Here is a 26,119-nt window from a genome sequence, read left to right as displayed (position 1 = left end):
GTTCCTAAATACATGTCTTTCTAGGCATTTCAACAAGTGACTATATACAGAGCAAAATGAGTGAATCTACACTCTAAAATATGTCTATATACATCCATATGTAATAGTCATTTGAAATGTCTAGAAATACAAATATTTAAGAACGGAGGGAATAGATCGGATCGAGGTGCCAGCCATTTCATACTCCATTTGATGCAATACACAATTGACCGAGGAGTATCACATTTGATGCAGCCTGTCAAACCGTGTTGCAAACTCCAATGTACACCGTGCCCCATAAATAGACTCCACAATTTCATACACTTGCTTAGATTCTGTTAATTTACTATGTAACAGTATCGCTGTAATTCGCATATACAACCACAGTCAAAAGTAAGGCTACAAGTTGAGATTGTTCAATATTTAACTCTTCACACAAGGAATCTGAACAAGAAAGCAAAAGAATGATCATTTTGACAGTTTGATCCTCTCCAGTGGCAAAATCACGTCCTCCTCCAATTCCGCCGCTGCTCCGCGACCCGCCGCAGCATGCCGTCGATCATGACGTCCATGGCGTCCTTCATGCCGCCGCCGAGCCCATCCTTGTCCGCGGCGGAGTAGACCAACCGCGGTATCATCTCCACCACGCGCTCCCTCATCTGCCGCACCCGCGCCTCTGGGATGGCCGCCAGCACGCCGCGCACGGTCACGTTGCCGGCGCGCAGCTCGTCGCGATCGATGAAGACGGACCACTCCCCTTCTTGGCCGTCTTCGGTCGGCAGGTACCAGTGGTACTGAAGGTACGCGGTCCGCCGCCAGAACAGCACCGGCACGGCCCCGGCCACCATGCAGTCGAACAGCGAGCGGCGCGTGAAGCTGTCCCCGCGCGGCTGCACGCAGAACCGCGCGCCCATGAACAGCTCCAGGACGAGCGCGTTGTCCTTGATGCACTTGCCCTCGGCGCAGTCCAGCGCGCCGCACGCCGCCCCCGCGGCCTGGCAATCGCTGAGCAGCAACGCGCGGAAGTCGCCCTTGATGGCCGACCGCGGCGCGCCGGCGAAGGCGAACAGCCTGGGGCGCGGGACTGACGTGACGTGCTGCTGCCACGCGCGCGCGTCGGCCGCGGTGCGCGGGTGGAATCCGGTCGGGTATGGTATGCCGACGTCCATGGCGTCCCATGGCTCGCGCTCGATGACGAGGCGGGTGACGTTGGCGACCCCGGGCATGGCGAGGAAGCTGCCGCCCCACCCGCCGCTCGGACTGCGGCGGAAGTCCCAGGTAATGCGGCCCAGCGCGAGGAAGTGGTCCCAGCCATTGGACCGCTTGTAGTACGGCTGCGCGTGAAGCCACGAAAGCAGCGCGACGCAGTCCCTGTCCCGGTCGGCGTCCGTGGCGTTCGCCGACCACAGGTGGCGCCCGACGGCCAGCCCCGCGTAGAACGGCACGAAGAACGCCGCGGCGCGCGCCGGGTCGGTGGTGCGGCACCGGTGCGAGAGCAGGCGACGGTGGACGATGTGCTCGAGCGCGAACTGGTCGGAGGAGTGCCACGACCCAAGAAGCTCGGCCGGCAGGATCGTCGACAAGCTGGTCCCTTCCGCCGGAAACCCGAGCCCGTCGTTGGTGAGGTAGGGGCAAACCGAGTACATCGGCATCAGCGTATCACACATGGCGAGCAGATCCTCGTTGAAGACGGCCGGGAGGTCGTAGACGTACACGAGCCCACCCCGGCACCCGGAGTCCTCGGTGCCGCGGCTGGGCGGCTCCGGTACGGAAGAGGAGGTTGCGGCAGCGGTGGAGGCAAGCTTGGACGGCGGCGCGGAGCGGAAGGCGACGAAGAGGAGGAGCTGGAAGGCGAAGAAGGCGCCGAGGAGGATTGATACGAGGCGCTGGCGGCGCGCGGTGGGGTTCGGCGGCTCGGGACGGTACATCCCGGCCATGGTGGGTGGCTGGGTGGGGTGGAGGAGCTCTGAGCTTGCTGTGGATCGCGGCGTCGGCGTGGGGATGATTTGAGGCGAGCTGGGGGAGGGCCACCAGCACCAGCGCGAGGGGAGAACGTGGGGGCGCAGTACGGGGAGAGGAGCGGGGATTGGGAGATGCGGACGGATGGAGATGGCCGGAGATCGCGCTGTGCTGTGCTGGGGAAGTGGTGCAGATTGGGAGTAGTGGCAGAGGACTTGCCCTGCTTTCGGTTAAGGTTGTTCAGCATTGCCACGGAAGGATATGTGCTCGACACTTGAGACTTCAGGTAGACTCCGGCCAAGGGCATCTGTGCTCGACACTTGAGACTTCAGGTAGACTCCGGCCAAGGGCATCTGTGCTCGACACTTTTTGTTAGGGAATTGTTATCTGGGGAACCGTTCGCAAGGGGGCTAACCCCAGTGAATGTTCTCCCTTCCGTCTCAAGATGGCAACCGGGACAAAACCCGCCGGTTTTGCTTGCTCAAACCTGTCCGCACAAGAAAATCGCAAGCTTATCCCTGCCCCCGTCAACGTACACGGGTCAGTTTTTTGCCCGGACCCTAAACCCGTCAGGTTTTCTGAACCCGCGAGGAACCCGTCATCGCGAGCAGTCAGTGAAAACATGTTGGGTTGGCATCGAGCGGTGGCTGCGAGATGGCATCGAGCGGTGGCTGCGAGATGGCATCGAGCGGCGGTGGCGGGAGGAAAAGCTCTAGGTTTAGGTTTAGGTGGTGTGCTGCCGTGTGCGGGAGCGAGTTGAGGAGCAAGTAGCGACTGACATAAGGGTTTACCGAGCGAGGGGTGTGGAGGACTGGAGGTCGTGTGATTTGGGGCTGGGGCGCTGGGGCTAGGCCGGTCATGTATGGATCATCGAACGGGTAGAATTTGGTGTATGAGTGGATATGCAACGTATTTTGACAGGTATATGGCGGGGTTCAGGTTCATGTACTACTGAAAACTGGGTTGAACCCGTGAAACATGTTGGGTTTTATAATGAGCCCAGCAGCAGCCCCGCGGAGTTAGAACGACGTCCATCCCTGTCCTTAATAGGATAAAACACCCGCGAGGACGCGGGTTTCAGGGTCGCATTGCCATCACGATTTCCGTCGCATGAAACGGGCGCCCACGTTACTGGGCTGAGAGGGCCTTTATGAATATTTTGTGTTTAAAATGCACATATATTTTTCAATCCCGAAAATCCCCCTTTTCTCATTTTCTCACTTGGCAATTTTCCTTTTTATAGCATGGCATTTTTTAAGAGGATAGCATTTTTATTATTGAGAGATGACATTTTTTATTTTAAATGGCATGGAAGTTTTATTACTAAGCGCATGGCATTTTTTTAATAACAATATGATGTCATTCTTATCAATAATCGAATGGCATTTTTATTATTGAGATATGAAATTTTTAGTTTTAGTGGCATGATAGTTTTATTACTAACCGGATGCCATTTTTATTAACAATATGGTGGCATTTTCTAAATAATAGTATGGCATAGGATAAAAATATATTATAAATAGGATCCCATTTTTTATGCTTGAGATGATGGGTTTTTATTCTTTTAGTGGCATCACAATTTTATTTTTGGGGCGTATCTATATAAAAATATATCTAGAGGGTGGCAGATTTATAAAGTAGCACGACATTTTTTTCAAAGCATGGCATTTCTCGCTTTTATAATTTTGTGTTTTTCTCTTCGTGACATTTTTATCCCGAGAATGGCAGTTAATAATTTTGAGCTTTTTTTGTTCATGACATTTTTATGTTGAGGATGATTTTCTTTAAGTAGTTCAAAAAAAAGTAGAATGGGCCTCTAGGCCAAACCGGGGGTCGCGCTGGAGGAAGTACGAGCGAACCACGTGAAACAATCACTAGAGGGTGTCTACTGAGGGTTCCCGGTGCCGCCGTCACCATCTGAGAAATATAGGTCCCCTCACCTTCAGCTATCATCCCTGCGTTGAGAGGTGGGGGACATCGGATCTTTAGACCTGTATGTTCTTCGTCAACGTCTAGTGATCATCATAGTTTTGTGAGAATTTACCTCTTCGTTTGGCAGTGCCAAGAGATTAGAGAGTATTTTGTCCTCGTAGATCTGATTTTTTGGATATGATGAGTTTATATTGTCGTCTCAAGCTTTTTTGTTGGTTTGATTCTTTGTGGAGGTGAAAATTTTCATCGACACCATGGGTGAAGATATAGTGATTCAACAGCATGCACCTCTAGGGGATCATCCCCATCCCAAATACGTTCATCGATCAAGGTTTCCTATCTTTTTGGATGGGCGACTCAAGGCGCTTTCAAAAATCATTTTTGATAATGTTCGTGTAGGTGAAAGAGTGACAACATCATTACTCCAGTCTAATTGCAGCCTCTGCCAAAGTCTTTGAAGTATTTCTTTGAGCATAGATTGATACCGCGAACAAAGTGTTTGCAAGAGATTTCACTGTAATTCTTAGTCATAAGAGTTACTTTGTATTTTCTTTGATCTTAGGTCAAAGAAAGCCTACCTGTAATTGTTATAAGTATGACTGGGTAAATGCTCCTGTGTTGCTACGGGAGCCAAACAATTTTCAATGCAGCAAGAGCAAAATGAAAAATACACGGTGTTCTGAGATCACCAGACAATTTGCCCGATCTTATAAACATGTTGAGCCATATTAACATACAGAAGTATCAACTTTGCATAGCATACAATGTCAAAAGCTCTAGCATTGACTCATTCCTTCTTCTTTGCATGTAAAGTTGAAATGAATTTTTTCCTTCCTTATTTCATTCCAAAGTGGGAGTAATTGTTAGCAGGTCGAACTCAAAGTCCAAGAAATCCACATGCAATGAGAATGAGATCTTATAAACCCAACCTCGGCAAAAGATACATAAATCATGAAAGTGCTAGTATTTGGTATGTACCTCAATATGTGCATTGAGCCGCTTTTGAAGTTTTGACTGGAGATCGTATTTACTTCAGTGAGGTCAAAACCCTATAGTGATAAAAAAAAGGATGAAGATCATGAGGTAATAACTACATAATTTGTGGATGCACCATACAGACCAAAATAACAAATTATATCTTGACTACATGAATCTTATGCAACTGTAAATACACACACTTTGATATAAAAATTTCTTGCATACATTACGGAGCTAGCAGTAATTCATGCTTCATGAAAGGGTTCACTTTGGAATCATGACTATTAATAACTAATCAGCCATCAATAAAATTGGAAAAGTAAATTGAAGCTTCTTACCCACCAATATTGATATGATTTCTAGTAACACAATAGTTCACAGAAGTTGCATAAATTTCTGGAGGTACCTCGACATGACTTGGTTCAGAATGTTTCATGTAGGAGTGTTGTACATTGCCATATTTTTATTATCCCTGTACTGGTAAAAAAAATTAGGCACACTTTACACTTCGTGAAGGAGTTTGGATTGGTCCACACTATGCTGCAAAGCAACATCCAAAATAAACAGAATAAGCATTACCATCAGGGTTGTGATTGACATATCTTTAAGATCTCACAATATTAGAGAATATAACACACACCATGTAGGACCGGATTAATAATATAGAATCAGAAAAGGAAAGGAGCAGGGTTTCGGCGGTGCACCTCGTGGCGTGCTACTTTCTCTTTGCCTGATCCCATCCATGAAGGCGTGCCTCTAATAGAAATTTCATTAAGCCTAACACACGCACAAAAAAAAATTAGGAAGATAAGATTGAGAGGAATGTCGTTTGATTAACACACATAGAGATATGTGCACGAGCAAGCAATTTGGTGGTTGCATCAGAAATCACCAAAACAATCTCCGGAAATTCCACGATGTGGCGGCGTCGATCATCGGTAAGATCACGCACTGTTTAGCATGTTGTGTCGACGAGGATTGGGGCGTTGCAGGTGGTGGCAGTTGTCGCGCCTAGGCCTTCCTATCCGCTGGCAACCTGATGAGGTGAGAGGGTCTTGGCGAGGAGATGGAGAAGATCGCTCATGCGTCCGAGGAAGACACCGCTACAACAAGTCGCGAGAGAGATGGAGAGATAGTACCATGTTAAAGATTTTAGCTGCCTATCACTAATTACCATATATTGTTTATATGATTGCTACTTGCCATAAGATTTAGCCCGTGATTGTCACTTATCATATGATTGCCACTTGCCACAAGATTTAGCCGTTGATTGTCGATTGCCAGTTATTGCTAATATATGATTGCCTTGTATCATCATTTATTTGGGAGGCCAATAAATAAAGCAATTAAAGCATGGAAAAGAATCCACCAATGTGAGAAAAATCAGGTGGGAGAGGAAAATCGGGATTGAGAGGTAAGAATGAGAGGTCGGACCAAACGTAAGACAAGAGACGGAACCTTATGTTTGTTTTAGGTAGTGGAGAATAAAGTTACAGATGTTTCTTTAAAAAAGTGACGTGCGCCAGATTGGGGTCCTTTTCTTAAGAAAGGAAGCTATTGTCTGGTTGCTAATTCTCATTTAGTTATGTCTCATCAAACTTACTAACCGTGTGATCCATGCGTCTAGATTTGTGTCCGTCGATTCATTTTCTGCCGCTCCCCGCTCGTATTTTTTCATGTACATGTCTCATAAGTTTCTTGTCGTGGGCCCAGGCTGTTGTTCCTTTCTCAGCCCGCGTATGAGTTCTGTCCTTGCAACTATTTCTGGGCTGTGGGTTGTTTATTTCATTTCCTTCCCTATGAGTTTGGGCGCTTGCCGATGAGGATATCACTTAAGGATGGCAATGGGTCGGGTTTGGATCGGGTTGAACAATCTCAAATCCATATCCATGTCCATGAAGACAGTCTTTGCCCGCTCATGAAAAAATCCATGGGTGAAAAATTGTGTCCATGTCCGAATTCGATGGATATCCATACCGATTGGATATCCGTTGGGTCCTCTTAAGACATATAATAAGACATAACATAATATTAACATAAACTCTTCCATTCTTCACCTCGTGGTAGGCTAGGCTTCACTTATGGTAAATCAACATCCACTAACAACCTAAGATCATTTAGTATTTTTCTAATAGATGAGAATGACGAGTCATTTAAGAAGGAGGTAAAAATAAGGGAAGGGGTGTTGGAGTATGTTACAGAGGGGATTGAATGTCAACTAAAAAAAAGTTACGATGGAAATTGTGTAATTTCTTATGCATGTTTTAGATATAAAAAGTGTAAAATTGCTGTGGGACATACGACCGTGGGACAGGGATAGCAAAATTTTCCCCATTAAGTCATACTATCGGGTCGGGTTTAGGTATATCCATGCGTACAAGATTATATCCATGCCCTATCCATGAACAATCGGGTCGGGTTTGGGCGCCGCCCATGGACACAAAAGTATATCCAAACCCTATCCATTCGGGTCAGATATCCATGGATAAAATTGCCATCTTTAATATCACTGAAACGATCATCTCCAACCGAACTGAAGATGCAAAGCTTTGGATGTTTTGGCTGGTAGATGCCCTACCCATGACGGCCCTTGTGCATGTGCTCGTAACGATGTGGGCAATTGGGTGGGCTAGGCGTCGAGCTATCCATGATAACCAGTTTCAAAGCCCCCTCAGTACCCATGTGTTTGTTCAAAAGTTCATGACGGAGCTCGACCAAATTCCAGAGAAGGGGGCACGCACCAAAGAACTGCATGCCTTGTCCAAGGACCTGCATGTAACATCCAAGGGCATGCATGCAATTCCCAGGGACCTGCATGTAAGGCCCCGAGTACCTGTGGGACTGCCAGTACAACCGGCATGGCTGCCACCGGTAGTCCATGACGTCAAGATAAACATGGACGGAGGCTTCTCCAAGATTGGGGACAGGGGCGCATCAGCCGTGGTGTGCCGAGACAAGCATGGTAAATATCTTGGCACTTCTGCCATCATTTTTGAGGGTCTTTTGGATCCGGCAATTCTTGAGGCACATGCATGCAGCGAGGCGCTAGCACTCGCTTTGGATTTACACGTCCGATCCGTATGTGTAGCGTCAGACTGTCAAGAAGTTGTGGCTAGGATTGCAGATGACTCCCCGTGCAGGTTCTTCCCAATTCTACAAGATATCAAGCATCAAAGGAGGTCTTTTAGTGATGTTGATTTCATTTACGAGAGTAGGAGACATAATGGAGAGGCACATGCCTTAGCCAAGGCTGCTGCATCCCTCCCCCCCGCGGGCGCCATGTGTGGCTTGCTATTTTGCCTGAAATTATTTGTATTCCGTTGATTTTGAACGTTTAATAAAGAGTACAGATTAGCTAAAAAAAACGAAAGGGAAGTGTCTTGGAGTCCCGATAGCGCCAAATAGGATGTATTCGGTATGTACCCCCCCCCCCCGCCACGCCGCGAAATGGGCCTAGCCATTTACCACAGTCGCGGTGGTCTTCTTGTGTTTTTTTCTGGCCATTTTGTTTTTTTCTTTTGTTTCTGTCCGGTTTTGGTGGTTGTTGTTTTTTTTATTTTATAATTCATTTTTTCATTTTAAATTTCATGCATTTTATCTTTTTCAAATTAATATTTTTTTCCCAAATTCATGAACCTTTTCACTTAAAGTCATAAACTTTTTCAAATTCTTTTTTGTTTCAAATTAGTGAACATTTTTGTCTCAAATTCCTGATAAATTTGTGAACTCTTTCCCTTGAATATGTGAATTTTTTCAATATAATCAACTTTTTTGTCTCAAATATGTGATTTTGTTTTCAATTTTTTGATTTTTTCCTCAAATACATGGATTTTTTTTATCAAACTTGTAAACTTTTTTCAAATTCATGACTTTTTAAAATGTATGATTTTCTCAAACTATGAACTTATTCAAAATCATGAACTTTTCCTAAAATTTATGAACTTCTTTTAAATTTTGGATGTTTTTCAAATTTATGATATTTTTTTTTTCATATTTTTGAACTTTTCTTAAATAAGTGAACTTTCTAAAAAAACATGAATATTTTTCATATTCATGTACCTTTTCAAATTGTGAATTTTTAAATCTATGAACTTTTTTCAGTTCCTTAAACTTTTTAAAAATCTCTTAACATATTTAATTGGAAAAACCGGCAACCAGTGTTTTGTGTGAACAATAATACAACAACATATCAGAAAACCAAGAGGGAAAAAAACGAATGCAAAATAATAAAATTGGCAAGCAAGCGAGCTTCTGTGGCAGTTATACTAAATCAGCGACAAGTAATATGAAACGGAGGGAGTACATGTGTGAGCTGTGCGGTATTGGACCAGGGCCTACGTGGCGTCGCGCGGGAGCCAGTGTGCTCGGGGGCGCGTGAAGCGCTAATTAGGAGCTCTTGTGGAGACATATCAGATGGAAAGTAACGTGGACTCAAAGGAGAGCAACTACTGCCATATGGCTTTCCTCATTTCCCGTTCCTCTTCAAAATAATTAGCTTCTTGCGCGCTTCAGTTGTTCTTTTGTTAAATATATGTTTTATCACACAAAACAATACGCGAAGCGGTTGTGTTAAATCACATATATAGATAAGATTTAATTATTTCACGTCTAAGTTTATCATTACACTATTAATCGCTTTAAATTTGTGCAAACTTTTTCTCTGGACGCGTTGGGTTGCGCTTCTCTATTTTCCGACGTGATTGTTTTGTTTCGTGTTCCCTTGAAGGGTGGCGTTTCATGTTTGTGTTTCTCTTGCATGAGCTTTTATATGGACCGTGTGTAATTGATAATGAAAGGGTGTATTTTTTTCCTTCTTTTCATTTATTTGTCTTAGATTTACGATTTTTATTGGATTTGCTAAATCTCATGTAGGTGATAGTATTTTTTCCGGCCTTTTTTTGCTTGTGCTCTTGTGGCCTATTTCATCTGGCATGCGTTGTACAAATGGAAGAGACATGTTTTATCACTTGTTGTTGTCTATTTCTATTTTATTTAAAGTAAGTTGTCGAAGAGGCTAGGCTATGTATTGGTTCGATATGCAACTGGAGGCAACCATTTTTTTCTCACTTACAAGTACAACCTCGACACACAACTAGGGGGGCGATCTTTTTTTTGTCCTCGGTTGCAACTTCACCTTGACATGTAATTTTTTATCCTAGTTGCAAGTACAACCTCTATGCGCAACCGGGCCCAGCCCATTAATCTCCCAATTGCAAGTACAACCTCTATGTTGTTCCTTGCGTGACTAACGCATGCAGAAAGACGAACTTCAAAGGAAAATAGATAGCTTCCAACTCAACCACGTGAGCATCTACAACAAGTTCAACTACATGATGATGTCAACACCAAAACCCAATGTAAGTGATCACATATTAGAGACGATTTACTCAGAGTCATGAGCTAAAGAAACTTTACAAGATGTGAACACATTGAAATGCTTAAATGAAAAATGGTAACCCCATTTTGAGCTTAACGATGAGTATAAACTATGATTAAGTATTCTTACTTGACTCCTAAGTCAATATACTCTAACATAGGTGACCTAGTCGCCGACCCTTTCCTAAATTAAGTTCTCTAGTGTTTTCTTGTCTTGTAAATTCCCTTGTGTCTTAGTTGATTTGTTTTTTTAAAACAAATTTCATCTAGTTGTTCTTTTCTTGTCTTAGATAGTTTCTATCTTATGTTAATTCCTTGCAAATCTTATCCGACTTCATTGCAAATCCTTCCGAGATCCAATTGCAAAGTGAGCTGAGTTTGATAGATTCTTATTTCTGTTTTGAACTCGGTCCGTGTTGGGGATATAACCCTGTGATATAATCCGCCCTGAGAGGGCCGAGTTAGGTTGCTGGCAACTTAAGACGACGGGCTTTAGACATGCCCAGGTGATCAAGACACAAGGTAAAAGAGGTGACTTGCAAGATGGGCCTGATTGAACACAAGGTTAGAAGACGGCGCATGGCTCAGAAGTGTAAGCCGCCCAATGGCGACTTGCCGTAGAAGGCAAGGCGACTTAGAGCCAGGATCAGTCATGAAGCATAACCCGACCCGGACTCTTGTAAGCCGGAGACCTCGACCTGTATATAAAGGCGAGTTCCCGGTGTAGAATAGACAGGTTACAATCAATCGATAGCTAGGTCAAGCGAATCCGCTCCTTTGTAATCGATACTCAAGCAATAAGCAACAAGAGCAGGAGTATGCTTTTACCTCCACCTTGAGGGGATGAACCTGGGTAAACCCGTGTCTCTCGTCCCGCTCAACCCCGACAAGCTAATCACTGTTGCGATGGCTCCACGCTTAAGTCCTTTCACAAGGAAATCTGTCGTGACAAAACCACGATAATTGACGCCCACCGTGGGGCCAGCGCACGGTGGTTTTGAGTTCTTGAAGGGCACTTTCCCAGGGATCGAGGGGTACGCCATTGGCAGGATGAGCAAGAGTCGTCGTGGCAAGCTCTACATCAACGACGCTAGCTGGGGCCCCGAGGCCGACTCAATCGAGTATGGGTACCGGGTCCCTTCGCCGAAATCCACGTCTTCATCAGCAAGATCGATGGGTCAGAGTCTGAGCCGGACCTCAGCTCCGACAACATTGAGCCAGCTCGGCGCACGCAACCCACCCGGGTCCAAGCCAGGTGGAGGCATGCTTTCGTGGGCTTCACGCAAGGGATGGAACTTGCAAAAAATTCTGCCTCTAGGGGAGAGACTCTCATCTACTCAGGTGATGAGTCCTCAACTGGAGTGACGGAGTCAATCTATCAGTTTCAAGACGGCGGGCTTGGGGCTATTCCGAGGGCCACGGTATTCCGGACCCCTATGAGATTCCATACATGGCTGCTATCTTCATGGCTGGCATAGGTGAGGGAGTCCTGGATTAGGGGGTCCTCGGACAGCCGGACTATGTACTTTGGCCGGACTGTTGGACTATGAAGGTACAAGATTGAAGGCTTCATCCCGTGTCCGGGTGGGACTCTCCTTTGCGTGGAAGGCAAGCATGGCGATTGTAACCGACTCTGTGTAACCCTAGCCCCCTCCGGTGTCTATATAAACCGGAGGGTTTAGTCCGTAGGAGGAGAACAATCATAATCATAGGCTAGCTTCTAGGGTTTAGCCTCTACGATCTCGTGGTAGATCAACTCTTGTAATACTCATATCATCAAGATCAATCAAGCAGGAAGTAGGGTATTACCTCCATCGAGAGGGCCCGAACCTGGGTAAACATTGTGTCCCCCGCCTCCTGTTACCATCAGCCTTAGACGCACAGTTCGAGACCCCCTACCCGAGATCCGCCGGTTTTGACACCGACATTGGTGCTTTCATTGAGAGTTCCACTATGCCATCACGATAAAGGCTTGATGGATCCTTCGATCATCGGCAACGACGCGATCCAGGGTGAGGTTTTTCTCCCCGGACAGATCTTCGTATTCGGCGGCTTCGTACAGCGGGCAAACTCGCTTGGCCATCTGGAGCAGATCGAGAGCTACGCCCCGGGCCATCAACTCAGGTTTGGAAGCTTGAACTATACTGCCGACATCCGCGGAGACTTGGTCTTCGACGGATTCGAGCCCATGTCAGGTGCACCGCACAGTCATGACGAGCATGACTTAGCCCTGCTGTCGGACGGTGTTCGGGAGATCACACCTGCGGCTACTCCGGCCCTCAATCCGGAGCAGATCGTGCCGTCCGAGGACGGGTGGATGGACCCCGCCACGGAGGCAGCACACTCAGCAGCGATAGAGCCGGATACTGACTTCACCTCCTATGAGACCTGTGTCATCGGACCCTTGGATTCGTCCCCGGCCACAGGCTCCGAACCGCTTGCGTCCGTGCCTATCAAATCTGATTGGGCACCGATCATGGAGTTTACCTCCGCGGATATCTTTCAGCACTCGCCCTTGGGCGACGTGCTAAATTCATTGAGGTCTCTCTCCTTGTCAGGAGACCCTTGGCCGAACTATGTCCGGCTTGAGTGGGAAGCGGACGACGAAGAAATTCATTCCCCACCCACCACCCATTTAATAGCCACTTTCGACGACTTAACCGACATGCTTGATTTTGGCTTCGAAGACATCAATGGTATGGACGACGATGCAGGAGAAGAACAGGAACCACCGCCCACAGGGCACTGGACAGCCACCTCATCATATGATATATATATGGTGGACACCCACAAATAAAGCGATGGCAATAAGGCAACAGAGTATAATCCCCTCGAGAAGCAATCTAAGCACCGGCGTCATCGACGCCGCTCTAAGACCCGCCATAGCAAAAGTAGCGATACCGGCACAAGAGACAATAATGCTGCGGATAATCGCCATAACTTGTATAACGGATGCTTTTCAAAGGTTGAGGTAGATGGTTTCCGAAGTTTTTCTTGGTTATGTGTTGAAGGATGGATACAGCTGGATGTAGGATTTTCTACAATTGGGTGAGATATTATGCTTCCCCTGTATCCCCAACACCTGATTGCATAACCGGAAAGGTTCGGGAGTTTCATAGGTGGGAATTCTCGTAGCTCTAGTTCTTCTTCCACGGATATTGGTTTGAGATTGGGATTTCTAACCGATTATTCGTTCTTGACCCGTACCTTGTTGATTTATTTCTCTAACTAAATTCTAAGTGGCTTCTCAATTTATGGATATGTGACCATTTCAAGAGGAATGCATTCGTTCATTTTGTTTGGATGTGAAGACTATATGTTGCAATTTTCATTCTGTTGGATTCAGCTTCAATGTTTGTCTATCAATGTGCTAATGGATGTCAACCTCTTCAGGATGGCTCCTCCAACGCGCACGACTCCGAATCCTGATCCGCCACCACCTCCACCTCCTCCGGAGGCATGGCAAGCTGTGATGGCCGCAACCAATGCAAACACACAGTTGATCATGCAAATTCTCCAAGAGCGCAATCAAGGCAACCAAGGGAACCAAGGCAACTATCAGAATCACTCTGCTACACTCAACCAGTTCCTTGCTAACGGGCCAAAGACTTTCAGCAATTGTGTTGAGGCAACCGATGCTGATGATTGTCTTGTGGATCTGTGCAAGCATTTCGAGTGCAGTAACGTCAGGCCTGAGGACTTTGTCAAGTTCACTTCCTTCCAACTCAAAGATCAAGCTGTAGAGTGGTTCCAGTAGTACAAGGACTCCAGAGGTGGACGTGTTATCACTTGGGATGAATTTCGTCGAGATTTCAGAGCTCACCATATCCCTCAGAGCGTGGTTGAAAGCAAGCCTGAGGAATTCCGCAATCTGAAGCAAGGCTCTTTGTCTGTCTATGACTACAACAAGTTGTTCCAGAAGCTCGCCCGCTTTGCCAAGCAGGACGTCCCTAATGAGAAGAGCATGATATACCAGTTCAGAGGTGGTCTCAGAGAAGAAATCCAGCTCGCTCTTGTTCTCTTTGAGCCCTTGAGGTACGATGAGTTCTACAACATGGCACTGAAGCAAGAGGCTGCTCAGTTGAGGTGTGATGCTTCCAAGAAGCGAGTCAGAGATGCTACTCCTTCTTCCTCTACTCAAGTGGCCAAGCAGCAGAAGTATTGGCTTCCTCCTCCTCCGTTCTGTCAGCCGTATCAGCAGAAGAGCAAAGGTGGCAGTGGATCTTCCCACCCCCCCAACCCTGGCTTTCAGAACAAGACTTCGTCTCAACCTCCAAGATCAAGTGCTCCGTACCACCGTCCGCTTTCAGAGGTCATGTGCAACAAGTGCCAACAGAAGGGTCACTATGCCAACAAGTGTTTCAAACAGAGACGTCTCCCTCCTCCTCCTCCTATCAGATCGGCAAGTACAACTGTGGTCAAGCATAACCCCAAGCACACCAAGGTCAATTTGCTGAACGCAGCTCAGGCAGAGGAATCGCCAGATGTGATTATGGGTAACCTTCCTGTTAACGATGTTCCTGCAAAAGTTCTTTTTGACACTGGTGCATCGCTTTCTTTTATTTCAACTCCATTTGTGGCCAAGCATGATTTTGTGACCGAAAGGATTCCTGTTCCGTTGAAGATTGTGTCTCCAGGCAAGCAAATGACTTCTAACAATTGCGTTCCGGATGTCTCTATCACGTTGGGCGATTACAAGTTTCTCTCTTCTCCGGTGGTTCTTGGCAACTCGGATATTGATCTTATTCTCGGAATGGATTGGCTTTCTAAGCACAAGGCACATCTTGATTGTGCTGCAAGGCAGATTCAACTGACTCATTCGTCTGAGGATGTAATTGTCTTTGCCGCTCGTGATGATACCATCCGTTTGTTTTCTCTCAATGAGAAGGGTGAACTGGATGCTATCTCGCAAATTCCAGTTGTTTGCGAATATCAAGACGTCTTTCCAGAAGAGCTCCAGGAATGCCTCCGCACCGGCCAGTTGAATTCGTCATTGATCTTGAGCCCGGTACGGAACCTGTGTGCAACCGTCCTTACAAGCTCGGACCTGAAGAGTTGAAGGAGCTGAAGAAGCAACTCGATATTCAAGAGAAAATGGGTCTCATCCGGCCTAGTTCTTCTCCGTGGGGTTGTGGTGTTCTTTTCGTGAAGAAGAAGGATGGAACGGACCGACTTTGTGTTGATTACCGTCCATTGAACAAGAAGACCATCAAGAACAAATACCCACTTCCCAACATCAACGAGCTGTTCGAACAACTCAAAGGTGCCCAAGTATTCTCCAAGCTTGATCTCCGTATGGGTTATCATCAGATTCGAATCCGTGAGCAAAATATTCCCAAGACGGCTTTCAGGATAAGCTATGGTTCATATGAATACACTGTCATGTCTTTTGGCCTCGTCAACGCTCCTCCGACTTTCTCTCGCATGATGAACTTCATCTTCAACGCCTACACCAATGACTTCGTTTTGGTCTACCTCGACGACATTCTGGTTTTCTCGAAGAACAAGGAAGATCATGCCAAGCACTTGCGTTTGGTACTCGATAAGCTCAGAGAACATCAGTTCTACGCCAAGTTCTCCAAGTGCGAATTTTGGCTCGATGAGGTTCTTTATCTTGGTCATATCATCTCTGCCAAGGGCATTGCCATGAATCCTGAGAAGGTGTCTGCAATTGTGAATTGGGAACCTCCTCAGAACGTGAAGCAACTCTGTAGCTTCCTCGGTCTCGCAAGCTATTGCCGAAGATTCGTTGAAAACTTTGCTAAGATCGCGAAGCCTCTCTCTAATCTTCTCCAGAAGCACGTCAAGTACGTTTGGTCTCCGGAGTGTGACATTGCTTTCAACACTTTGAAAGAGAAATTGATCACTGCTCCAGTTCTGACTCCGCTTGATGAATCCAAGCCGTACGAGGTCTTTTGTGATGCCTCTCTCCAAGGTCTTGGCGCAGTGTTGATGCAAGAGAAGAAAGTTGTTGCTTATACCTCTCGCCAGTTGAAGCCCAATGAGAAGAACTACCCCACTCATGATCTCGAGTTGGCGGCAGTTATGCATGCTCTTTTGACTTGGAGACATCTTCTATTGGGAAGAAAAGTGGACATCTTCACTGACCACAAGAGTCTCAAGTACATCTTCACTCAGCCTAATCTCAACCTCAGGCAAACTCGATGGGTCGAAATGATTCAAGAGTATAATCCGAGTATCGAGTATACTCCAGGCAAGGCCAATGTGATTGCTGACGCATTGAGCAGAAAGGCTTACTGCAACAGTCTGATTCTCAAGCCTTATCAACCCGAGCTTTGTGAAGCTTTCCGCAAACTTAATCTGCAAGTTGTTCCTCAAGGTTTCCTCGCCAACCTTCAAGTCTCTCCTACCTTAGAAGACCAGATTCGCCAAGCCCAGCTTCTTGATGCTATGGTGAAAAAGGTGAAGATTGGGATTGCCAAGAGTCAACCCAAGTACAAGTGCTACCGTCTTGATGACAAGGACACTCTCTTCTTTGAGGACCGTATTGTTGTGCCCAAAGGTGAACTCCGTAAAGTGATCATGAACGAGGCTCACAATTCTCTCCTCTCCATCCACCCTGGGAGCACAAAGATGTATCAGGACCTTAAGCAGGCTTATTGGTGGACTCGAATGAAGCGCGAGATTGCTCAATTCGTGAATGAATGTGATGTCTGCAGAAGAGTGAAGGCAGAACACCAAAGGCCAGCTGGTCTCCTCCAACCTCTTGCCATTCCAGAATGGAAGTTTGACCACATTGAGATGGACTTCGTGACTGGGTTTCCAAAGTCCAAGCGTGGCAATGATGCTATATTCGTTGTCATCGACAAACTCACCAAAGTGGCTCACTTTCTGCCTATCAAAGAGTCAATCACTGCAGCTCATTTGGCGGAACTCTATACCTCTCGGATTGTCTCTCTACACGGTATTCCACAAGTGATCTCTTAAAACAGTGGCAACATCTTTACCTCCAAGTTTTGGGATTCTTTTCAGAAGGCCATGGGCACCAACATCCGTTTCAGCACAGCTTTCCATCCTCAAACTAGTGGTCAAGTCGAGCATGTCAACCAGATTCTTGAAGATATGCTCAGGGCTTGTGTGATCTCAATGGGAGAATTGTCTTCCTTATGCTGAATTCTCCTACAACAACAGTTTTCAAGCAAGTTCGGGCAAGGCCCCATTTGAAATTCTGTATGGCAGGAAGTGCCGTACCCCTCTCAACTGGTCTGAAACCGGTGAACGTCAACTTTTGGGTAATGACTTAATCACAGAGGCAAAGGAAATGTGCAAAGTCATTCGTGATAACCTTAAAGCAGCCCAATCCCGTCAGAAGAGCTACTATGATAGTAAGCACCGTGATTTGGCTTTCGAGATCGGAGATCATGTTTACCTCCGTGTCTCTCCTATGAAAGGTACTCGTCGCTTCGGTATCAAAGGGAAGCTTGCCCCCAGATACGTGGGACCTTTCAAGATTGTCAGCAAGAGAGGCGATCTCGCCTATCAACTCGAGCTTCCTTCAAACTTTGCAAATGTTCATGATGTGTTCCATGTCTCTCAGCTCCGGAAGTGCTTCAAGACTCCTGACCGCACCGTCAACTTCGAGGACATTGAGCTCCAAGAAGATCTTTCCTATCGTGAGCACCCCATTGCTATTCTTGAAGAGACTGAACGCAAGACTCGCAATAAGTCAATCAAATTCCTCAAAGTCAAGTGGTCACATCATTCCGACCGTGAAGCTACCTGGGAACGCGAGGATCACCTCCGTTCTGAGTACCCGGCGTTCTTTCAGTCCTAGATCTCAGGACGAGATCCTTTTGTAGTGGTGGAGTGTTGTAACACCCCGGATGTAACTTACCCAATTTGTACTCCAACTCTTGCCGTTTCCGGCGTTAAGTTATTTTATTTTCTCGGGTTTGGGTTTTTGTCTCCATGTGTTGTTGTCATTGTCATGCATCTCATATCATGTCATCATGTGCATTGCATTTGCATACGTGTTCATCTCATGCATTCGAGCATTTTCCCCGTTGTCCGTTTTGCATTCCGGCGCTTCATTCTCCTCCGGTGGGCATTTCTACCTTTCTTTCATGTGTGGGGATTAAACATTTCCGGATTGAATCGATACTTGCCAAGCGGCCTTGGTTTACTACCGGTAGACCGCCTGTAAAGTTTCGTATCATTTGGACTTCGTTTGATACTCCAACGGTTAACCGAGGGATCGAAAAGGCCTCATGTGTGTTGCAGCCCAACACCCCTCCAATTTGGCCCAAACCCCACCTAAGCCTTCTCCATCATCTAGATCGTTCGATCACGATCGCGTGGCCGAAAACCGCACCTCATTTGAACTCTCCTAGCTCCCTCTATGCCTATTTAAAGAACCCCCGAAAATCTCCTTCTCCTTCCTCCCGAAAACCCTAGATCCACCCCTCGCGCCGCGCCGGACCTTGTCCGTCCGGACCGGACGCGTCCGTGCCGCCACCGCCGCCCAATCGCGCGCCGCCGCCCACCGCTCCGGCCCGGGAGGCCCGTAGCCGGCCCCCGCGAGCCCATCGCCTTGCCGCCCGAGCGCCCGAGGAGCCGCCGCCACCCTCCTCGCTTCTGGCCACCCGAGGCCATCGGCACCGCCGCCCGCCATCGCCGCCGGCCGGCGACCTCCCGCCGCTCGGGCTGCGCCGCCCCGCCGCCCGGGTCCGCCGCCCCCACCGTCCGGCCTCCTCCCCGCTCCGGCGAGCCCCGTGGGCCACCCCGGCGACCCCTCCGGCCTCTCCCTCAACTTCGGCGAGCTACGGCCGGTCATCCTCGGGAGACGTGCCTCCTGCTACAGTAACTTCCGGCGAACATCGTAAATCGCGCCCGATCTGGATCTGGATCTGAGGGTTGACTTTTTACCCAAACCCTAGCTCATGTGCTCATCTTCATCTTGCTATAACTTTGCATCCGTAGCTCCGATTCATGCATATAGCATATCAAAATGTTCATCTCAGAGAGTACATCATTTCATTCCATTGCATCATTTTCATTTGAGTTCATCTTGAGGCCCGAAATGCTGTTAGAAGAGGGCTACTTGAGTTAATTGTCAGTTCTGCTACTCCATTTGCATATTTGTCATTTTTGCCATGATTATTGTGTGCATGTTATACCCATGAGCTCTACATATGTTTTGTTAAGGGTTTTGCCATCTTTCCATAGGTGCAACCCATGTATTTTTGTGATGTGTGTGGTGACTAGCACAAGCTTGCGAAGTGGGGCACTTGGTAGTGCTGATTTCAGGGACTTAGTAATTTTACCAAGTCCTTGATCTGTTTATCTCATATGGTCATATGTTCTTGTTGTTTCCTAGTGTTCCGTGCCTCTTTTGAGGATGATCAGTAAGGATGTTTTGTTAATCTTGTAGTGCTCTATCCATCCATGTCCTTGTTTGCAATTATGGAGCACCCTAGATTGAGTCAATCGAGCTCTACTTTTGCTACTTTGTGAATCTGGGCAGATTGTCAACTTGTTTGCAATTTTGCCGATGATGTTGTAGTTGATCCGTGCATGCTATGCTATTGTTCTTGCCATGTCTAGCTTGCATTTTGTGTATTCTTGATGGGCGTATGCTTATTTTATCATGACTTGCTCCGTAGTGAGTGCATCGAGCTCGTAAACATGCCTACTTGATATCTGTTTTCAGCATGCTCCAGTTTTCACTAAGTCTGATCTGATTATGTTTTTGCCATGTTCACATGCTTGCAATTGTATTTTATGATCCCTTTTGGCTCAAGGTCATTAAGGGACTTTTGTTAAGCTATTTGAGTAGCTCCATGCCATGCTTTATTTTGCCATGTTCAGGTCATGTAGCATGTAGTTTTGTTGCTCCGAAGAGGGCTACCTGATCTGAAATTCCAGACAAGTGTTAATTTCACTAAGTCTGAGATCTGTTTGCCATATGCATTTTTTCCATGCTTGTTTGAATCTGTTAATGGATGAATTGGCCGTAGTCAGTGCTAGACTTTTGTTAAGCATCTTGAGTGCATCCCTGCCATGTATTGTGTTGTCATGTTTGGGTGCTGTAGCATGTTCATCTCATTGCATTTAGATGGATACTTGCTGTAAATCGCAGACCGGTGTCATATTTGAATCGCTTGCCATTTCCAAACCGTAACTCCGATTCCGACGTTCTTTATATCGTTTTCAAGCGATTTCATCTCATCTTTCCAGTGGCACACTTGGATTCCTAAGTTGAGGCCAGGTTCATGCATTCCTTGTCACTTCTTGCATATGCATCCCGCATCGCATCCCACATAGCATACCATCCTTGCATCGTATTGTTTTATCCTTGCACGTGGTTGATTGTGTCCTTGTTGCTTGTTTGTCTTGTTTGGGTAGAGTCGGGAGACGAGTTCGCTAACGAGGAGCCTGTTGAGTTTGCTTTCGAGGATCTAGTCAACTCTGACAACTATGCAGGCAAGATGATCATACCCTCGAAATCACTACTATCTTTGCTATGCTAGATTTCTCGCTCTTTTGCTATGCCAATGCTACGATGCCTACCACTTGATTTCAAGCCTCCCAAATTGCCATGTCAAACCTCTAACCCACCTTGTCCTAGCAAACCACTGATTGGCTATGTTACCGCTTTGCTCAGCCCCTCTTATAGCGTTGCTAGTTGCAGGTGAAGATTGGAGGCCGTTCCTTGTTGGAACATTTATTTACTTGTTGGGATATCATTATATTAACTTGTTATCTTAATGCATCTATATACTTGGTAAAGGGTGGAAGGCTCGGCCTCTCGCCTAGTGTTTTGTTCCACTCTTGCCACCCTAGTTTCCGTCATATCGGTGTTATGTTCCCGAATTTTGCGTTCCTTACGCGGTTGGGTTATAATGGGAACCCCTTGATAGTTCGCCTTGATTAAAGCTTTTCCAGCCATGCCCAACATTGGTTTTACCATTTGCCACCTAGCCTCTTTTCCCTTGGGTTTCCGGAGCCCGAGGGTCATCTTATTTTAGCCCCCCGGGCCAGTGCTCCTCTGAGTGTTGGTCCAAATAGAGCCACTTGCAGCGCCACCTCGGGGCAACTCGAGGGTTGGTTTTAGTTGTATGTAGTGTTCATCTGAGTGTGCCCTGAGAAAGAGATATGTGCAGCTCCTATCGGGATTTGTCGGCACATTCGGGCGGTGTTGCTGGTCTTGTTTTAACCTGTCAAAGTGTCTTGAAGAACCGAGATACCGAGTCTGATCGGAACGTCTCGGGAGGAGGTCCATTCCTTCGTTGACCGTGAGAGCTTGTCATGGGCTAAGTTGGGACTCCCCTGCAGGGATTTGAACTTTCGAAAGCCGTGCCCGTGGTTATGGGCAGATGGGAATTTGTTAATGTCCGGTTGTAGATAACTTGAACCTTAACTTAATTAAAATGAATCAACTGAGTGTGTTACCGTGATGGCCTCTTCTCAACGGAGTCCGGGAAGTGGACACGGTGTTGGAGTAATGCTTGCGCAGGTTGTCCTCTAGTTTTACTCGCTCGCGCTTTGCCTCCTCTTCTCGCTCTCTTTTGCGAACAGGTTAGCCACCATATTTGCTAGTCTCTTGCTACAGCTCCACTTATATTTTACCTTGCCTTACCTATAAGCTTAAATAGTCTTGATCGCGAGGGTGCAAGATTGCTGAGTCCCTGTGGCTCACAGATTACTATTACACCAGATGCAGGGCCTGATGATTCCACTCCAGGAGATGCGCTCGAGCTCAAGTGGGAGTTCGACGAGGACTCTCAGCGTTATTATGTTTCCTTTCCTGATGATCAGTAGTGGTGCCCAGTTGGGGGTGATCGGGACCGTGTCGCATGTTGGGTTATCTTTTATTTTGGCGCCGTAGTCGGGCGATGAGTGTTTGGTTGATGTAATGTTATTTATGTACCTTGATTGACGTGGCGAGTGTAAGCCAACTATGTTACCTTCCCTTTATTATTATATTACATGGGATGTGTAAAGATTACCTTACTTGCGACATATGCCTTCAATGCGATTATGTCTCCAAGTCGTGCCTCGACACGTGGGAGCTATAGTCGCATCGAGGGTGTTACGAATAGACATACTATCATCCTCGGGAATATCAAGTATAACAAAGTCCGTTAAAATAGTAACATGTGCAACCACGACAGGCACATCCTCACAGATACCGATAGGTATAGCAGTTGATCTATCAGCCATTTGCAAAGATATTTCAGTAGGTGTCAGCTTATTCAAGTCAAGTCTACGATATAAAGAGAGAGGCATAACACTAACTCCGGCTCCAAGATCACATAAAGCAGTTTTAATGTAATTTCTTTTAATGGAGCAAGGTATAGTAGGTACTCCAGGATCTCCAAGTTTCTTTGGTATTCCACCCTTAAAAGTATAATTAGCAAGCATGGTGGAAATTTCAGCTTCCGGTATCTTTCTTTTATTAGTAATGATATCCTTCATATATTTAGCATAAGGATTTGTTTTAAGCACATCAGTCAATCTCATACGCAAAAAGATAGGCCTAATCATTTCAGCAAAGCGCTCAAAATCCTCGTCATCCTTTTTCTTGGATGGTTTTGGAGGAAAAGGCATGGGTTTCTGAACCCAAGGTTCTCTTTCTTTACCATGTTTCCTAGCAACAAAGTCTCTTTTATCATAACGTTGATTCTTTGATTGTGGGTTATCAAGATCAACAACAGGTTCAATTTCTACATCATTATTATTACTAGGTTGAGCATCATCATGAACATCATCATTAATATTTTCATTAGGTTCATGTTCATTACCAGATTGTGTTTCAGCATCAGGCATAGATATATCATTTGGATTATCAGGTGGTTCAACAATAGGTTCACTAGAAGTTTGCACAGTTCTATCATTTTTCTTCTTCTTCTTTTTAGAAGAACTAGGAACATCAATATTATTTCTTTGAGAATCTTACTCGATTCTCTTAGGGTGGCCTTCAGGATACAAAGGTTCCTGAGTCATTCTACCAGTTCTAGTAGCCACTCTAACAACATAATCATTTTTCTTACTATTCATTTCATCAAGCACTTCTTTTTGAGCCTTAAGTACTTGTTCTACTTGAGTGGTAACCATAGAAGCATGTTTGCTAACAAGTTTAAGTTCACCTTTAATATTAGCCATATGATCACCCAAGCGTCTAATCATATAAGCATTTTCTTTTAATTGTCTACCAAAATAAGCATTGAAGTCGTCTTGCTTAAACATAAAGTTATCAAACTCATCCAAGCACTGACTAGCAATTTTAGTAGGAGGAACTTCAGTTTTATCATATCTATAGAGAGAATTTACCTTTACTACCTGTGTCGGGATATTGGGATCAGGAGGTTCTTCAGTAAATAAATAATTAAGATCATATGTTTCTTCAACAGGCGGTATATTAAGACCATGTATTTCTTCAATAGGAGGCAAATTCTTAACGTCTTCAGCTTTAATACCTTTTTCTTTCATAGATTTCTTTGCCTCTTGCATATCTTCGGGACTGAGAAATAGAACACCTCTCTTCTTCGGAATTGGTTTAAGAATGGGCTCAGTAATTGGAGCAGAAGTTGGCTCAGGAGCTGGCTTAGGAGGTGCCCAATTATTTTCATTTGTCAACATATTATTCAATATAATTTCAGCTTCATCCGATGTTATTTCCCTGAAAAGAGAACCAGCACAACTATCCAGGTAATCTCTGGAAGCATCGGTTAGTCCATTATAAAAGATATCAAGTATTTCAGGTTTCTTAAGAGGATGATCAGGCAAAGCATTAAGTAACTTGAGAAGCCTCCCCCAAGCTTGTGGGAGACTCTCTTCTTTAATTTGCACAAAGTTGTATATTTCCCTCAAAGCAGCTTGTTTCTTATGAGCAGGGAAATATTTAGCAGAGAAGTAATAAATCATATCCTGGGGACTACACACACAACCAGGATCAAGAGAATTAAACCATATCTTAGCATCACCCTTTAATGAGAATGGAAATATTTTGAGTATATAAAAGTAACGCGGTCTCTCATCATTAGTGAACATGGCAGCTATATCATTTAACTTAGTAAGACGTGCCACAACAGTTTCAGATTCATAGCCATAAAATGGATCAGATTCAACCAAAGTAGTTATATCTGGATCAACAGAGAATTCATAATCCTTATCAGGAACACATATAGGTGAAGTAGCAAAAGCAGGGTCGGGTTTCATTTTATCTCTAAGTGATTCTTTGTTCCATTTAATCAATAACCTCTTAAGCTCATATCTATATTTGCAAGCTAAAATAGCTAAAGAAGCATCTTGATCAAATAAATAACCCTCAGGAATAACAAGTGATTCTTCATCATCACTTTCATCTTCATAATCAGATTCAATAATTTCTTTTTCTCTAGCCCTAGCAATTTGTTCATCAAGAAATTCACTAAGGGGCACAGTAGTATCAGGCATAGAAGCAGTTTCATCATAAGTATCATGCATAGCAGAAGTGGCATCATCAATAACATGCGACATATCAGAACGAATAGCAGAAGCAGGTGTAGGTGTTGCAAACTTACTCATAACAGAAGGTGAATCAAGTGCAGAGCTAGATGGCAGTTCCTTACCTCCCCTCGTAGTTGAGGGATAGATCTTGGTTTTTGGATCTCTCAAGTTCTTCATAGTGTCCAGCAGATATAAATCCCAAGTGACTCAAAGAATAGAGCTATGCTCCCCTGCAACGGCGCCAGAAATTAGTCTTGATAACCCACAAGTATAGGGGATCGCAACAGCTTTCTAGGGTAGAGTATTCAACCCAAATTTATTGATTCGACACAAGGGGAGCCAAAGAATATTCTCAAGTATTAGCAGCTGAGTTGTCAATTCAACCACACCTGGAAACTTAGTATCTGCAACAAAGTGTTTAGTAGCAAAGTAATATGATAGTGGTGGTAGCGGCAACAAAAGTAAAGACAGCAAAAGTAGTGTTTTTGGTATTTTGTAGTGATTGTAACAGTAGCAGCGGGAAAGTAAATAAGCGAGAACCAGTATATGGAAAACTCGTAGGCACCGGATCAGTGATGGATAATTATGCTGGATGCGGTTCATCATGTAACAGTCATAACATAGGGTGACACAGAACTAGCTCCAATTCATCAATGTAATGTAGGCATGTATTCCGTATATAGTCATACGTGCTTATGGAAAAGAACTTGCATGACATCTTTTGTCCTACCCTCCCGTGGCAGCGGGGTCCTATTGGAAACTAAGGGATATTAAGGCCTCCTTTTAATAGAGAACCGGAACAAAGCATTAGCACATAGTGAATACATGAACTCCTCAAACTATGGTCATCACCGGGAGTGGTCCCGATTATTGTCACTTCGGGGTTGCCGGATCATAACACATAGTAGGTGACTATAGACTTGCAAGATAGGATAAAGAACTCACATATATTCATGAAAACATAATAGGTTCAGATCTGAAATCATGGCACTCGGGCCCTAGTGACAAGCATTAAGCATAGCAAAGTCATAGCAACATCAATCTCAGAACATAATGGATACTAGGGATCAAACCCTAACAAAACTAACTCGATTACATGATAAATCTCATCCAACCCATCACCGTCCAGCAAGCCTATGATGCAATTACTCACGCACGGCGGTGAGCATCATGAAATTGGTGATGGAGGATGGTTGATGATGACAACGGCGACGAATCCCCCTCTCCGGAGCCGCGAATGAACTCTAGATCAGCCCTCCCGAGTGGTTTTAGGGCTTGGCGGCAGCTCCGCATCATAAAACGCGATGATTTCTTCTCTCCTATTTTTTTCTCTCCGAAAGCAAATATATAGAGTTGGAGTTGGCGTCGGAGGGTTTCCAGGGGGCCCACGAGGTAGGGGGGCGCGCCCTAGGGGGGGGGAGCCCCCCACCCTCGTGAGAAGGGT

At 45.7% G+C, this 26,119-nt stretch overlaps 1 protein-coding gene across 1 annotated transcript; it reads right to left on the bottom strand.

The window, feature by feature from the left end:
* Window positions 1-310: 310 nt before the first annotated feature.
* On the bottom strand, window positions 311-2,184 carry LOC125533777 (xyloglucan galactosyltransferase XLT2-like). Its single transcript, XM_048697131.1, has one exon. It carries the CDS (start codon window positions 1,914-1,916, stop codon window positions 483-485), a length of 1,434 nt encoding a protein of 477 aa, XP_048553088.1. The 5' UTR covers window positions 1,917-2,184; the 3' UTR covers window positions 311-482.
* Window positions 2,185-26,119: the final 23,935 nt, after the last annotated feature.

Source organism: Triticum urartu, chromosome 2 (genome assembly GCF_003073215.2).
Source record: "Triticum urartu cultivar G1812 chromosome 2, Tu2.1, whole genome shotgun sequence".
Classification (NCBI taxonomy): Eukaryota; Viridiplantae; Streptophyta; class Magnoliopsida; order Poales; family Poaceae; genus Triticum; species Triticum urartu.
The sequence above is the reverse complement of the archived record's forward strand: the minus strand, read 5'-3'. Positions and strand labels throughout refer to the sequence as shown.